At 59.0% G+C, this 15,155-nt stretch overlaps 1 protein-coding gene across 3 annotated transcripts in view; it reads left to right on the forward strand.

The window, feature by feature from the left end:
* Positions 1-14,833, forward strand: part of RXRG (retinoid X receptor gamma) — a 28,535-nt gene extending 13,702 nt beyond the window's left edge. For 2 of the 3 annotated variants that reach the window (XM_036234711.1, XM_016148557.2), the window contains 8 exons: positions 3,661-3,805; positions 6,152-6,331; positions 7,653-7,813; positions 7,937-8,066; positions 9,087-9,237; positions 10,423-10,514; positions 11,676-11,781; positions 14,552-14,833. In XM_036234711.1, coding sequence (XP_036090604.1) covers positions 3,661-3,805; positions 6,152-6,331; positions 7,653-7,813; positions 7,937-8,066; positions 9,087-9,237; positions 10,423-10,514; positions 11,676-11,781; positions 14,552-14,699 — 1,113 coding nt within the window. In that variant the 3' untranslated portion in view covers positions 14,700-14,833. The remainder of the gene's footprint in view (positions 1-3,660; positions 3,806-6,151; positions 6,332-7,652; positions 7,814-7,936; positions 8,067-9,086; positions 9,238-10,422; positions 10,515-11,675; positions 11,782-14,551) is intronic. The other variant, XM_016148555.2, reaches the window with a different exon arrangement.
* Positions 14,834-15,155: the final 322 nt, after the last annotated feature.

Below are 15,155 nucleotides of genomic sequence, written 5' to 3' on the forward strand. Positions count from 1 at the left end.
GCTGCGTGCCAGACATCGCCATGGGTGTTTGCCACCACCGTCAGGTGTGACCACACTCGGTTTATAGGTGGGAAACTGAGTCAACGGACACAAGGAGCTCTCTGATGTCGTGTGCCAACGAGGGCAGCCTGGGGGTCGCCCTTCCAGTGGCTCTTAGCGCTGGTGGCACCGCGCTGCCTGGCGAACTTGAAGGTTTGTGAGGAGGGAGGGAGGGGGAGAAAGAGAGAGGGGGGGGGGAGAGAGAGAGAGAGAGAGAGAGAGAGAGAGAGAGAGAGAGAGAGAGAGAGAGAGAATTCTCCCCTCCTTATGCGTTTTCATCCCTCACACAAATCATCGTTGTGAAGTCCCGGTGACTGAGATCTGGAGCAAGGCGCTGTGAGTTCCGCATCCCGCGCGGCATTTAAACCCGCGGCTCTGCCCGCCTCCTGCGCTCACTCACTGCTGGCTCAGTGAGTGGAAAAGCGAGTAGCTTTAGAGGGAGCCTAACTCGAGCCTAACTCGGCTCTGTTGTGTTTCACGTTTCATCTATTGGTCCTTCTGCCCCAGAGGCCTTGAGCAGAGGAGAAAACCCGGCCCCAGGTTCAGCGTGAGCGTTACAGCTGCGTCAGTTAGGCAGTGTGACTCGCAGCTCACACGGACCCCACGGAAGTCAGGGGCCCTGCCCTAAACCCTGACGGTCACCAGCTACCTCTGCGGGACGCTTACGCATATGCCACCTCCGTGTGAACTTAGCCTGGAAGTGTTCCCAGCTCGGCAGGCCGTCTCCGGTGCCCCAGATTTTCCAGTTTCAGGGGAAGAGCGTTTGTTCTTTCAAAAACAGCCTGTGGGGCTCTCGATGTTTGGCGGGACCGCCATGATTCGGACATTTGGGTCAGCATGGCAGTGGCCCCTGGAGATGGCCGTACACATCTTTTCCATTTTACCGTGAACTCCGAAGAACTTGAGCCTTGGTGCCCCCGGCTGGCACTGCGCCTGCTCGGTGAATGTCTGCTGATTGACTAAATGAATGGATTCGCATGTTTTCTTGGCTCTCCTGGGGTCCGCCTTTCGCCTGAGGGCCATAGGTGTTCCTGGAGCCCCACCGGAGGTGGCCGGCACTTCGTAAAAAACTTAAGCATGCACCGCGGACTTGCCCTAAGTGTGAGGTTGGGCGTGGATTTCTAGCTCGACCGGAACACACGAGTACGGTGAGCAGACGCGGCGAGCTCTGATGCGGATGTGCCGCGAACCGCGGTTTAGGTTTTGGCTTCTAGAAATGGTCCAGTTCCTCTTGCCCCATCTTTTCCTCTTAAATTCACATCGCACACAGGCATTTGCAGATATTCTGTGTTTGCGAACTACTGTTTTTCCTTTTTTTTGTGATAGAAATTTTTATTAAAAAAAAGTTTATTTTTTAATTACAGTTGATATTACGTGTTATTTCATATTAGTTTCAGTCGGATAGCTAGTGATTAGATGTTTATTTATATAATATTCCTTATTCTGTGCTTCCCAGCAGGTGGCTGTTGCGTAACTGCCCGTTGCACTTCTTAACGCCTTCGCCTGTTTACCTAGTGCCCAACCTCCTGCCCCATTTGTCAGCCATCAGTCTGTCCTCTGTACCTTTGAGTCCGTTTCTGTTTTGTTTGTTCGCTTGCTTTGTTCTTCAGATTCCACATATAAGGAAGATCGTCCGGTGTCTCTCTCTCTGTCTGACTTATTTCGCTCACGTGACATCCCCTAGGTCCATCCGCGCTGTTGCAAGCAGTAGGATTTGTTCTTTTTTCCGGCCGAGCAAGACCCCGTGGGACACACGCACCACCTGTTCGTTATCCGGTCGTCTGCTGACGGGCGTTTAAGTTGCTTCCGCATCTCGGCTACTGTAGATAGCGCTGCAGTTAACATCGGGGTGCAGATAGCTTTTCAAACTAGTTTGTTTTCTTCAGATAAATAGCCAGAAGTGCACTTGCTGGGTCCTATGGTGGTTGCATTTTTTAATTTCTTAAAGGTACTTTACATCGTTTTCCATAGCGGAGGCACCACTTTGCAGTCCCACGCACAGAGCAGTGCGCGAGGGCTCCCTTTTCTCCGCATCCTCACCAACACTCGTTTGTTGATTTATGGAGAACAGCCATTCTGACAGGTGTAAGGTGATACCTCACTGTGGCTTTAATTTGCATTTCTCTGATGATTAGTAACTTTGAGCATCTTTCCCTGTGCCTGTTGGCCATCTGCATGTCCTCTTTGGAGGAATGCCTATTCGGGTCCTCTGCCCATTTTTTAATTTTTTTTTTTCTGGTGTTGAGTTGTATGAGTGCTTTATAAATTTTGGATATTAACCCCTTATTGGATGTATCATTGGCAGATATTGTCTTGTATTCAGTGGGCTGTCTTTTCATTTATTGAGGGTTTCCTTTGCTGTGCAAAACTTTTTAGTTTGATGTAGTCCCATTCGTTTATTTTTTCTTTTGTTTCTCTTCTCCAAGGAGATATATCAGAAGAAAAAAAAACATTGCTATGTCAGAGAGTTTACTGCCTATGTTTTCTTCTAGGAATTTTACGGTTTCTGGTCTTATAGTTAAGTCTTTAATCTATTTTGAATTTACTCTTCTCTGGGGTATAACCACCCCATGTCTTTTGATTGGAGCATTTAATGCATTTACATTTAAATTAACTATTGATAGGCAATATAGTTATTGCCACGTCATTATTCATATTTTTGCTCTTTCATTTGTCTTATTCTTCTTGAAGACGTCCCTGCAGCGTTTCTTTACTGCTGGTCAGGGGGCGATGACCTCCTTTAGCCTTCAGTCGCCTGCGAGGCTCCCGATCTCTCCTTCGGTTGTAGAGCACAGCCTCGCTGGGCAGAGTCGTCCTGGTTGTGGGTCTCTGCTTTTTCTCCCTTTGAGTGTTTCGTGCCAGTCCCTCCTGGCCTGCCAAGGTTCTGCCGAGAACTCGGCCAGCAGTCTTACGGGAGCGCCCTTGTAGGCAACGAACTGCCTTTCCCTTGCTGCTTTCAAGGTTCTTTCTTTGTCTTTAACCTTTGAATTTTTAATGATGATGTGTCACACAGCTCGCGCTCTCCCTGTGTGCCTCTGGTGCCTAAGCCGCTGTCCCTCTGGATCCCAGGGTGTGAGCGAGTCTGTGCGTGGGCCCTTGAAGAGGATGCCTGGGAGTCCGGCCACCTGCCATCTTACCTGAACGGAATCCTCACTGATTTTCACAGCCAGATGTTGTGGGGGCTCCTCCTCCCAGCACTGGAACCCTGGGCCGTGGAGCCTGGCGTGGTGCTGGGGCCCCTCGCTCCTCCGGGGGGGACTACTGCATCCGAGGCATCGCTCCCACTGCTCCACACATGGTTACGCGTAGGCGTGGGCCCGGCCTGTTCTGCGTCTCCACCTCTCCTACCGGTCTCCACGCGGCTTCTTTACGTCCTCAGTTATAGGGCTTCTGTTCAGCTAGACCTCAGGTGGTTCTGCAGGTTGATTGGTCTATGATTTAGTTGTGGTCATGGGAGGAGGCGAGCACAGCGTTAACCTACCTCGCCGTCTCGACTGGAACTCTCTGGAAACTACTTGAAATAGACCTTGTTTTTAACTGAGAATACCCTTGTTACTTTCGTCCACAGGGTTGGGGTTACCTGGCTCTGTGTTTTATTGTATATATTTTTTTCTCTCGCAGCTCAATGTGGTCAATGGTGTCAGCATTTCTGAGGACATCAAGCCCTTACCAGGGCTTCCTGGAGTTGGAAGCATGAACTACCCGTCCACCAGCCCTGGCTCTCTGGTCAAACACATCTGTGCCATCTGTGGGGACAGATCCTCAGGTACGTAAAGAAGCAGAAGGCCCCTCCCCGGTGCCCCAGGTGACAGGGTCCCCGAGAAGGCACTGCTCCACTGCCCACCTGCTACCTGTCTCCTGATGAAGAGAAGGGCCCTTTAGGGTGGTCCAGCTTGGGGCCCAAGCTGTGGATTTCTGTCACTGGGCTCGTAGCCTGTCGTCTTCATGAATTTAAAGTGTGACTTCGTGTTTGAGGATTAGATTTATAAGAAACAGTTCAGAAGCGTTTTCCTCTGCAGTTCTTCCTGTGTTTGGTGTGTATCTGGGATAGAGAGCTGCTGTGATGAGTTAGCATCTCAAGCTAGAATTTCTTTAATTAAAAAAATATATATCTATTTTATAAGTCTAAAAATAATGTCCCAATGTAGAAAATTTGGAAGAACTAGAAAAGTGCAAAAGAAAACTTAAAAAGCGATCTATAACATTGCCGACAAGGATGAAACCTTTAATATTTTTTACCACATTTCCTTCCATGGCATTCCTGAATTTTAACATGTTTTCATGGGTAGAACTAATGCGTTTTCACTGGCTCTCTTCCACTTCGCCCGCATTCTTTCTCTCCTGACTCCCTTCCCTCCTGCGGTCACTGCCGCCCCCGCGCCCCCTCCCACCGATTCTAAAGACGCCGAGTGTCTGATTGGCTGAGTGAGCACGCGGGGCAGGTTCTTTCCCACAGCTTTTCGTGAAGGCCGACTGAATATATTTCCTCATCCTCTTGTCGCCAAAACTACTACAAAAGGTCACTCCACCAGAAGTTTCTGGAGCCTGGGACGCGCTCAGCTACGTGGATGTTCGCTTGTTCCCAAAAGGTTCCTTTCGAACCATGCAGCTTGGCTGCTGCCGCAGCGGCAGGTGCCGGCTCCGCCCGATAAGAGCGCTCTTTCCTGCGGCTCAGCTGAAAGTCTGCGGAGGGCCACGGGGGTGGCAGAGTGCTCCCATGTTTTCCCAGGACAAGGACTGCGGAGCTGAGAGCGCTGGGTTCTTTGGGCCCGAGATGAAATCCCACATTTATGACCAATGCGACTTCGTTTAATGAGTACGGCCGACCGCTCAGGCACGGGCTGGCTTCGCATCAGGCGATCCGTCTCCACCGCTGTTTCTTCTTCTCAAATGCTAGGTCTTGGGGTGCAAATATCAACACTTGGTAGTTTCCAGGGACTTCACTTGCCTGTCACCCCAAATATAAGTGAATTGGAAAGTCATGGCAGGTCCGGAGCCAAATGGCATCCCGCGTCGCACTCAAGACTCAGACATAACTATGTTTTAAATGTCCCATTCTCTTATGTTTTTCGAGTCCCACAATTCCAGCCAGTGGGGCATAGCGGCCTGGCGTGCGGTGTGCAGAAGACTTGACTTCGGCTTAGCATGTTGAGATTGGTCGCTGATGCCTGGCTGGGGTGGGCGTGGTGGCTCTCCTGACATGTATTAACCATCCCTGGCTGGGGTCACTGAAAACGAATGTGCGGGACAGGCAACGAGGTCACTGGAGCATGTAGCAGATCATCTGGATCGAGCGAACTGCCCTCCATAGGATCTTACGTCGTGTCTTGAAATCGTACATCACATTGCGCTGTCATGATCACGTGCCGATTTACTCCTCCAGCTGACGATAGCATTTAAAAATCCATAATTCAGGAGCCTGCTCATAGTTTATAGGGAAGGCTAATACTTCTAAAGGGGTTCCTAAGTCTTTGGGCCACAATTATGGGGAAATATTGGTAAAGCCGAGGTTCTTTTACTGCCAGACCAGTGGTCCCCAACCTTTGTGGCCCCAGGGACTGGAGCGCCTATGAGCATCTAACGGTTGATGATCTGAGGCGGGGCTGAGGCGGGGGGGGGGGGTGGGCGGCGCTGGGGAGTGGCTGCAGGAGCTCACGAAGCTTCGCTGGGCTGCCTTGCCTCTCCCCCGTGCTGTGCGTCCTGGCTCCTGACAGGCCACGGGCCAGTACCAGCCCGCGGGCCCGGGGTTGGGGACCACCGTGCAAGACAATACACAACGAACATGAACGTTTTTATTTATTCTGCATATCACTGTCTTGAATGAAGCCAGAACATTTTGTTTAAGCCACACAAGCGTCCCCTTGATAAGATAAGTGTGAATGACATCTTAACTCAGGGCTTCTCTGATGATGCTCCCGGGACCGGCGAGTCCCAGGGAAGGAAAGGCGTGCGGCCCGGGCCCTAGTTTGGCTCCTGGGCTCAGCCTGCGTCCTCTGCTCGTCACTCTTTTCTTCCCGCCCAGGTGACGTGGCTGTTTCCCAGGGGCTCTTTTGGATGGAGGGAGCAGACACGCGGCCGGGCGACCTCAGGACGCTTCTCTCCTTGTGAGCAGGCAAGCACTACGGCGTGTACAGCTGCGAGGGCTGCAAGGGGTTCTTCAAGAGGACGATCCGGAAGGACCTCGTCTACACCTGCAGGGACAACAAGGACTGCCTGATCGACAAGCGCCAGCGCAACCGCTGCCAGTACTGCCGCTACCAGAAGTGCCTGGCCATGGGCATGAAGCGCGAAGGTAGGCGGCCGGCCCCGCCCCGGTGGGCGGGGCTTCCCGGGGGCGGGGCCGGCCGGTCGGTGACGGGTACCTGCCGTGGTCTCCAGGGCTCGCGGGCGCTGGTGGCGATGGGACCTGGCTGTCCCCCGCCGCGGTGCACTTTTAAATGGTGACCGCCTTCCGCCGCCGAGGGCCCCTGCGCTGTCGCAGTGACAGGACATGGCCGAAGGCTTCCCGTCCACCTGCGGGGTCGGAAGCCCTGCGGTTGAACCTCACGCGCGCGCGGAAGGGCACGGGCGTCGGCGGGCGAGGGCGCCCCGCCTCCCCAGCAAGGAGAACCGGCAGTCGAGGGGTGGCGTGGGGGCCGGGGGAGCTGGAAGGCTTTCTCCTCGGTGGGGGGGGGGCAGCTGACCGCAAGGCGACCTGTAGGAGGTGTGGCCTCCATTACGCATATCTACACGTTAACCCACCTTAAAACATCAGCGTGAGACACAGTCGGCTTTAAATGGCAAGCCCAGCTGACAGCAAAGTGCACGCGACAGTCGCTTACGTGGAGGGGGGTGAGGAGAGGCGGCAGAGGGGCCCAAGGGGGACACGGGGAGGGGACCGGACGGAGCCCGAGAGCGCACAGAGGTGGGGACGGGAGGACCTACCTTTCTAACACGTCCTGTGGTGATGTCACTTACTCCTCGAAAAACGATGTGGGTGGAGTGGCATGAGCCCCGCTTAACCTCTGTGGGAACCGAGCCTGAGGCTAAGGACCGTGCCCCGTGCCCCTGTGCTGGCGCGTGGCGAGCGTGACAGCTCACGCTGTCCTCTTGCCTACCTTCCCTGATCGCTGACCTCGCTCTTGTGACAAACTAGAGGTTCCAGATCATTCTGCAGCCCGTGTGGCTCGTCAGCCCCTCCGGGGGTGGGACGCTCTGGGCAGCGGGGGCCGGGGCGCGGGGGAGGGGCGCCGCGACGCAGCAGCCCGTGCCGCTTGCCCGCTGCGTGCCCGCGGTCACTAGGGGCAGCAGGGGAGGGCGGGCGTGGGGGCCGGCAGGGCCGGCAAGGAGAAGGCGGCGCCTGGAGACCCGGGACAGGCTGCCGAAGGTTCGCGCGCCGACTGCTCAGTGCCGTCGCCGTGAGAAACGGCAGAACGCGGACTCGCGGACCCACACTGGTCGCACGGGCGGGCGCAGCGTAGCTCGGCGCTCTCGGGTCCGTCTGCCCCCACGGTGACGCCTGGACGCAGGGCCGCGACGATGCCCGCCGTACCACTGAGGCTTAGCTGGGTCCCAGCGTCCCCCCCGGTCACCCGGGGCACGTGGTGACCTCCGTGAGTCCTTCTGTGCGCCAGCCGTGCAGGAAGAGAGGCAGAGGAGCCGGGAGCGGGCGGAGAGCGAGGCAGAGTGTGCCGCTGGCGGCCGCGGAGACATGCCCGTGGCGAGGATTCTAGAAGCCGAACTCGCTGTTGAACCAAAGACGGAGTCCTACGGCGACGTGAACGTGGAGAGCTCGGTAGGCGCCCCGCGCCCCGCCCCCCGCCCCCCCCATCTCCTGGGCCTTGGACCGGGCTGCGGACGGGCAGGGCGTGTCCGGGAGCCCGGCACCTGCCCGCTCCGTGCTCTGTTCCTCTTCTAGATGAATGACCCTGTCACCAACATATGCCACGCTGCTGACAAGCAGCTCTTCACGCTCGTCGAGTGGGCCAAGCGCATCCCGCACTTCTCCGACCTCACCTTGGAGGACCAGGTCATTCTGCTCCGGGCAGGTAAAGGGCAACAGGGCTTCGTTTCTCCTGGGGGCGATCGTGCGCGTGGCCCTTTTGGAATTACCCCTGGGGACCTACGCGGGAGCAGGTGGAGCCCCGCTCCATCCAGGAGCTGCCCAAGCTGGTGACAGGATGACTCTCCAGGTAGTTTTGTTTTTATTTATTTTAATGTTATTTATAGGCTCTTAAATGTGGATAGCTCTCCCCAAAAACCTTTGTTCCCAAACAAAACCTCGTTGTTAATGGGGCAGTGAGACATGCCACCACAGCCTTGTCATTAGCGTTTAACTTTCAAAGACAAGTCCCCGGTTTGAGGACATCCGCAGCCCCGTCTCATTATCGCTATGAAATTGGAACCTAGAGATAGCCCCGCCTCGCAGGTGAGGTGAGAGGGGCCGAAGATGTTGGCTCGGCTCGCAGGGGGGCGGGTGCCGGGTCCCTTCCTGCTCAGGACCCCGTGTGCCGTGTCCGCTGGTGGCTCCCATTCCTGGGACCCGGTGCCGTCGACATGTGCCATGTCTCCTCTCTGTCACGGAGCCAGCGGGAAAGTTTCCCCAGGCTGGCTGGGCACGAGGAGCCCGTCTGCTGGCGTCCTCCCGTTAGGTAATGAGCCAGTGCTGGGTGTCGACCGAGAAATACGCGCTGCGCCTGCAGACAACGACGCGGGACGAGGCCGGCGGGGCTCGGGGGCGGAGCCTGCAAGGCCTGCGCCCTCCCCCAGCACGCGGCTGGCGCAGTGGCCGCCGGGTGTCACGTGTTTGTCCGCGTTCGTCGACGGGGTGGGGGAGTGGTGGTGGGGGAACAGAATCCTCCTCAAGCCGCCAGTCTGGGCGGCGCTGGGGAGACCGCGGGGGTGTCAGAGCCACAAGTCAGGGGACCCGGGTGCCATGGGTGCTTCTGCACTAATGCGCTGCGTCGCTGGGAGCCGGGTGCTCAGTCCCGGCCCCCAGCCGCCCCCTCGTGCGTGGGCGCCGTCCCGCACGTCCTGGACGCCCGCCCCCTCGGCCCTCTCGCCTGCAGGGTGGAACGAGCTGCTCATCGCCTCCTTCTCCCACCGCTCCGTGTCGGTGCAGGACGGGATCCTCCTGGCCACGGGGCTGCACGTGCACCGCAGCAGCGCCCACAGCGCCGGGGTGGGCTCCATCTTTGACAGGTGTCTCCTCCGCTTCCGGTGTGTGCGTGTGTGTGCACGCATGTGTGTGCACGTTGTGCACTTGTGAGTGTGTACACATGCGTGTGTGAGTGGGCTCACACGTGTGCGCGTGCTCATGTGTGCAGTGCACACATGCATGTGCATGTTGTGCGAGCGTGCACACACGTATGCGTGTGCATGCATGTGTGTGCTTGTGCCTGTGCGCGGCTGGGGTGTAGCGCGGACAGCCCCAACAGCTGCTCTTGCCTAGAAGCAGAGCCCCCGGGGCAGATGACGGTGTTAACCTGGGGGGCACTGGAGGGGGCCTCCACAGCTGCTGGGCAGAGGGAGCCGTGAGGCCTGTGGGACGAGTCGGGCTCCTTGACACGCAGCAGGCAGCGGGGGCGGGGTGGAGCGGGGTGCGAGGCGCCAGGGTCTGGCTTGCAGGGTCCCGGTGAGCCGCGCTGAGGTCCTTGCTGGACTTGGCAGCAGGATCTCTGCTCGGCGGCGACAGCCTCAGTCTGGGTGTCTGTGCCTTGAGTGGCTCTGAAGAAAGATCAAACCCCGTGGTTTGAGGAGGAGAACGCAGTGAGCGGGGTACACGGCTGGGGGTGACCCGGATGCACAGTCTTGGGGTGGCGGCTGCAGGACGGGGCATGCGGAGGGTGAGGTCGCATCCAGTCTCTGCCCAGTGCCTCGCCCGCATCGGACAGTCTCCCAGGCCACGCGTGTGGCCACCTCCGTGCCCCCTCCCCCTCTGTGCCCACGGCCTGCTCCACGCCGACCTCCCGTGGCCTGGTCTTTGGTTGGCTCCTGCCTCCTCGTGGCGCCTGGAGATTTCTACCCCGCTGCCAAGTGCTGCCCTCCATGTGGTCTCAGACAGGCAGGGCCTGCGCCCTGCTTGGCTGCCGCACGCCCCCAAACTCCCGAGCCCCCCAGCAGCCCCCGGCCCCCCGGGCCCCTGCCCGCACCCCGCACCGCCGTGGTCTGTGCTCCCAGCCGGCGCTGGCTTCCTGTTGCCACGCGGTTCCTCGTCTGCGTCTTTGATTAGACGGTGGCTTCTGGGGATCGGGAGCCACATCTGTTCACCTGTGTGGCCCCGGTACCCAGCGCGTCGCCTGGAACACGGGGCGGGGTCACACAGCGAGTGCAGGTCGCGTGGATTTCGTCGGCCGTGGCCTGGCACTCACGATTCTCTCGCCCGTCACTGTCTCCTGCAAACAGAGTCCTGACTGAGCTGGTCTCTAAGATGAAGGACATGCAGATGGACAAGTCGGAGCTGGGCTGCCTGCGAGCCATCGTGCTGTTCAACCCAGGTGACCGCGTCACGAGTGCTGTCCCCATGGTGGGCCCCCAGGCCCCGGTGACAGAGGACACGGGTCGGAAACCGGCCCTCGGGGAGGGCGGAGTCAGCGCGTCAGGGCCTCCACTGCCCCTCGGGAAAAGTCTCCACGGGGCGTGGAGCGGGCGCGTTTGGGGCCAGTGGGGAGGGCGAGGGGACAGCGGGCCGGGGAGTCGCGAAGCGGGCTGTCAAACGTGGTCAGTTCTGCAGGCAGCGCCGGCGGGGCCCCTGGCGGACCAGGTCCGGGCGTGAGAGCGGGGGGCGTGGAGCACAGGTCCCACGGAAACCGCCCGTTTCCCTCGCCACTTGCACAAGTGGCATTTCCGTTTACTGAGGTGGGGTCCTCAGCGTGGGCGAACGGGGGCCAGACTTTGTCTTGGACGCGGACATCGGAGATGAGAGTAGACTCCCAGGCCAGCTGGCCAGGGGGCAGTGGCCACAGGGGTTGAGCTCGGGGGGAGGGGCAGGAGCAGAGATGCAGCCGGCGGGGCCACCGACACCTGGTGTGTCGGGCTCTGTGCCAGGTGCGAGCTGGTCCAGGGAGGAGGACTGGCCGGCGGGGAGGAGGGTGGAGGGCCGAGCCCCGGGGCCTGGAGGCTGGGGGGGGGAGGTCCGGGGAAAAGGAAGAGTCAGCCGAGAAGGGGCCGTTGGGGAGATGGGGCGGGGCCCAGCGACAGGTCCTGGAGGCGAGGGAGGGGGGCCTGTCAGGGGGGAGGATGGAGCAGCTTCGTCACATGCTGCTGGGTCGGGGTGACGCGCCCCGGGAGCCACTGAGTCGTTGACACACGAGCCTCATCTCCTGAAGCCGCGGTCGGCTGATCAATGCAGGACACGGGTCTCCCTGTCTCGTCGCCCAGGCCACGCTTAGCACACAGTAGGCACCTAATGACTGTGCGAAGGCGCCATTTCTAGAATGGCCCACATGACTCGGCAGTGTGCACCTTTGCCCTGAGAGTTCTGGGGTGGACTGGCACAGGCGGGAGATCTGGGGGCACAGACCGCAGACCAGCTGTGTGTGCTTCACGGCTGTCCCCCACCCGGAATGTCTCGGTAACTCTGGGAGAGGTGGCCAGTGTGCGTCGGGACGGCCGCTGTGGACAGTAGCACCAGAGGTTAACTCGGCCGTCTTCTGCAGATGCCAAGGGTCTGTCCAACCCCTCTGAGGTGGAGACTCTGCGGGAGAAGGTCTACGCCACCCTCGAGGCCTACACCAAGCAGAAGTACCCAGAGCAACCGGGCAGGTGAGGGCTGGGAGGAAGGGGTGCCCGCGGCCACTGTCCTTGGGCGCCCTTAACGAATGCATGGCGGTGTGCCGGGGCCACCCCCGAGGTCGTTCCCACGGTCACGTAACCTTCAGGACGAGCAAAGCCAGCTCGACTCCGCCAAACCAGAGGCTCCGTCCCTCTGTTCACGGCTCCCCACGCCAGCGGCACAGGCGAAGGCCACGCCCGACAAATCGTTTGCATCTTTGCACGTGGAGCAAACACGAGCGAACGACTAAGTCGTGTGGGTCTCATCATCTCCAATTTCTGATGAGGCGGCGAGCTCAGAAAGGGCCGGCAACTTGCCCGGGGTCCCCGAGCTGGTGTGCGGGGGAGCTGGTGCTCCCTGTTCCGCCCCGGGGGCCCCTGCAGGAGGAGGTGCAGGCTCTGGTAGCCAGGAGAGGGGACCGCGGGCCCCAGGCGGCCACCTGTGTGGCCTCGGTGGGCACTGGGTCTGGGCTCCTCGTCTGAAAAGAAGACACAGGTCAGACGCTCTCAGACCAATGAGCTGTGGACAGGTGAGGGCACCCCTGGTCGTTAAAGGATGCTTTTTTCTCAGACAGCTCCCCCAAACATGGCTAAGCAAAATGAGAACACAATCCTCAAATCTCACGGGAAACTGAAAACGGAACTCAGAAAAAACTGGCTCAAAGACGTTAGGCTCTCTGTTCTCGCTGATGACTGATTCCTCCGTGAACTCGAATTTCTGCTCGGCAGTTAAGCCAGCGTCTGTCAATTGTGCAGCAGAGGCTGAGCTCTGTTTTCTGCTGGAGGCCGCAAAGGACTCTGAGCAGCGGGTGTTGGCCCTTTGTTCGTGGGTGGGCAGCCTGTGCCCTGGGGGCGCTGACCTATGAGCATGGACTGGCGGCTGCCAGCAGTGGAGGCCAGGAGTCCATTTCTTGTTTGCAAATGAGTCCCAGGCAGGCGGTGAGTGCGATGGGGACTCTCCTCCACGCCGTCACTCAGGGACCCAGGCTCCTTCCCTCCCGGGGCTCCGCCGCCTCCCAGAGCCACACTGTGTTTCGCATCCAGATGAAGGAGGGGTCAGAGGTGGGTCTCTGTGGTCAGGACCTGGACCTGGGAACTCCCACCCCTGCCTTCACCCATGTCCATGGGCGGGAACTTAGTCCCATGACCTGCCAGCCAGGGAGGCCACTGGAGGGTGTATCAGCTGTATGACCGAAGGAGAGGAGACACCTGGCCGTCTGTTTCTACCTGCAACAGGTGAGACTGAGGAGTTCAGCCCAACACAGGGCCTGGCTGCCGGGAGCTAACAGAACCCCCGAGTCGGGGGGTCTCCCGTCTCCCCATCTCGCAGGTCCCAGCTCCCGGGCACCCCTGAGCACACGCTGAGTGGGGGGCGTCAGGCAGAGGAAGGCCCATACTCCGTCTTCTCCTGGGGTTGTGCTGTTTACTGTAAAGCAAACCAACAGCAACAACAACAACAACAAACCCCAGACAAACTTTTCTCCTCGTAATAAAAGCAGGGCGTGCTTCGGTAGGACATAGGGAAAATATTTTTAAGACGTAAAGCAGGTAATAAGCTTTGATTGTGAACCGGGATACATTTCTTTCCAGTCTCCTGTGTATCAATGTATGTGTGAGTAGAAGTGGGTTGTCTTTAACGACTGTCACTTTTAAGCCGGTGGGACACGCCCATTTTCCTGGGTAGGGGCTGCCTCCAGGCCCTGGGGACAGGGCTGTGCCTGGCCTGCCGCAGAGCCTGGGAGCTCAGGGAGGGGTTGCAGAGGTCGGGCCCCCTGCGCGTCCCTTGGGTGCTTGGCCTGGACACAGGGTGACCATCCCGAGGCTGAGCAGCTACAGCAGGGATGCTGCCGGGCTCAGCCGCGTAGGGTGAGTGTGCTGAAGTCACCGGGTTTGCGGACCCCAGCGGAGGGGCCCGGGGACCGGGCGACGTGCTCGGGCGGTGGAGTGCTGCCGCCTGGTGGACGCTGCTCAGAATGCACGTCACGGCCGAGCTCCGCTTCCTCCGAGGGCCCGGGGCTGGCGGCCGGTCCCCTCACCCGCAGCAGGCGCCTTCGAAGCCCGCGAGTCCTCCTGCTCCCCACACGGGAGTGAGGACAGCGGTGGCCTTCCGGTGGCTGGCTACGAATGGGTGGCTCTAAACCCAGGGGCGTATTACAGGGACTGGGCATTTTACGTGCCGTGAAAGTGGCGTTTTAGAGTAAAAATACATTTTCAGTGTTATCGTCAGTCTAAAGTTGCAGTTTTTAGAGCAGCTGTTTCCTTTGCCCGGTTCTAGAAAAGCCTTCCGTGGCACAGCCACGACGGGGCCGGCCGCCTCACGCGTCACCTCGCTGGCCCTTGGCGGCGCCATCCAGACGCCTGCGGAGGTTTCATAACCAGACGTTTCTGGGATTTGCGTTGGCCTTGGTAGTGACCTTTAGTTTTTTTTCCGGTATGGAAGGAATTCCTACCTTTTCAGATGGTGCCACTCTATTTTCCTTATATTGCTGCAATTCTTGAACGCTTATGGCCTGAATATAGACACACACATGCTTCTAAGGAGAATTAAAATTCCAGTTTGAACCCTTGTTGCCAAGAGGTCACGGGGCCCTTCAGAGGTGCTCAGCCCCGCAGTCCTCTTCCCGCTCCTCAGGGTTTGGGGACTCCCGCGTCTGCTCCAGGCGCTCTCTCTGTCGCAGATGGTCCAGATCCTGACCCGCAGCCACCTGGCCCGGCGCCGCGCATGCGCCTGGGGCCTCACCCCGCCCGTGCCCCCCCGCAGGTTCGCCAAGCTGCTGCTGCGCCTGCCCGCGCTGCGCTCCATCGGCCTCAAGTGCCTGGAGCACCTCTTCTTCTTCAAGCTCATCGGGGACACGCCCATCGACACCTTCCTCATGGAGATGCTGGAGACCCCGCTGCAGGTCCCCTGAGCCCACAGCCACGGCCCCCCGCCAGGATGAGCCCTGGGCCGGTGTGCGTGGCCCCGCGCCCTGCGCAGTCCCCCGCCCACCTCCCACCCTACCCCCTCCTGTCCCTGGACGTGACGCTTGTAATAAAGAAACCTTTCTACACACGAGACTCTCGTAGGTGTTTTGCATACATGTCACAGGTCACACCCTTCCTTGTGATCTGAGGGGCTGGGGACCTTTCTGGAAGTCCTTGGGAAAACTCACCCAGCCTCTGTACATGTAATTGGTTTAAATTATTTCTTCACTTGCCATGGAAAGCAAACGAATGAATAATAGAATAACGTCTGTGATACGGGCATCGCTCGGAGCGTGGGGTGTCACTGCTGCCGTGAGCCCACCTCTGTGGGCTCGGAGGCGGAAGCAAAGGTGCTGGGCGTCCGGGTGGGGGCGGGGCGGGGCTCAGGGTGCCCCCCGGAG

Source organism: Rousettus aegyptiacus, unplaced genomic scaffold (genome assembly GCF_014176215.1).
Source record: "Rousettus aegyptiacus isolate mRouAeg1 unplaced genomic scaffold, mRouAeg1.p scaffold_m13_p_17, whole genome shotgun sequence".
In the NCBI taxonomy this organism is placed as follows: domain Eukaryota; kingdom Metazoa; phylum Chordata; class Mammalia; order Chiroptera; family Pteropodidae; genus Rousettus; species Rousettus aegyptiacus.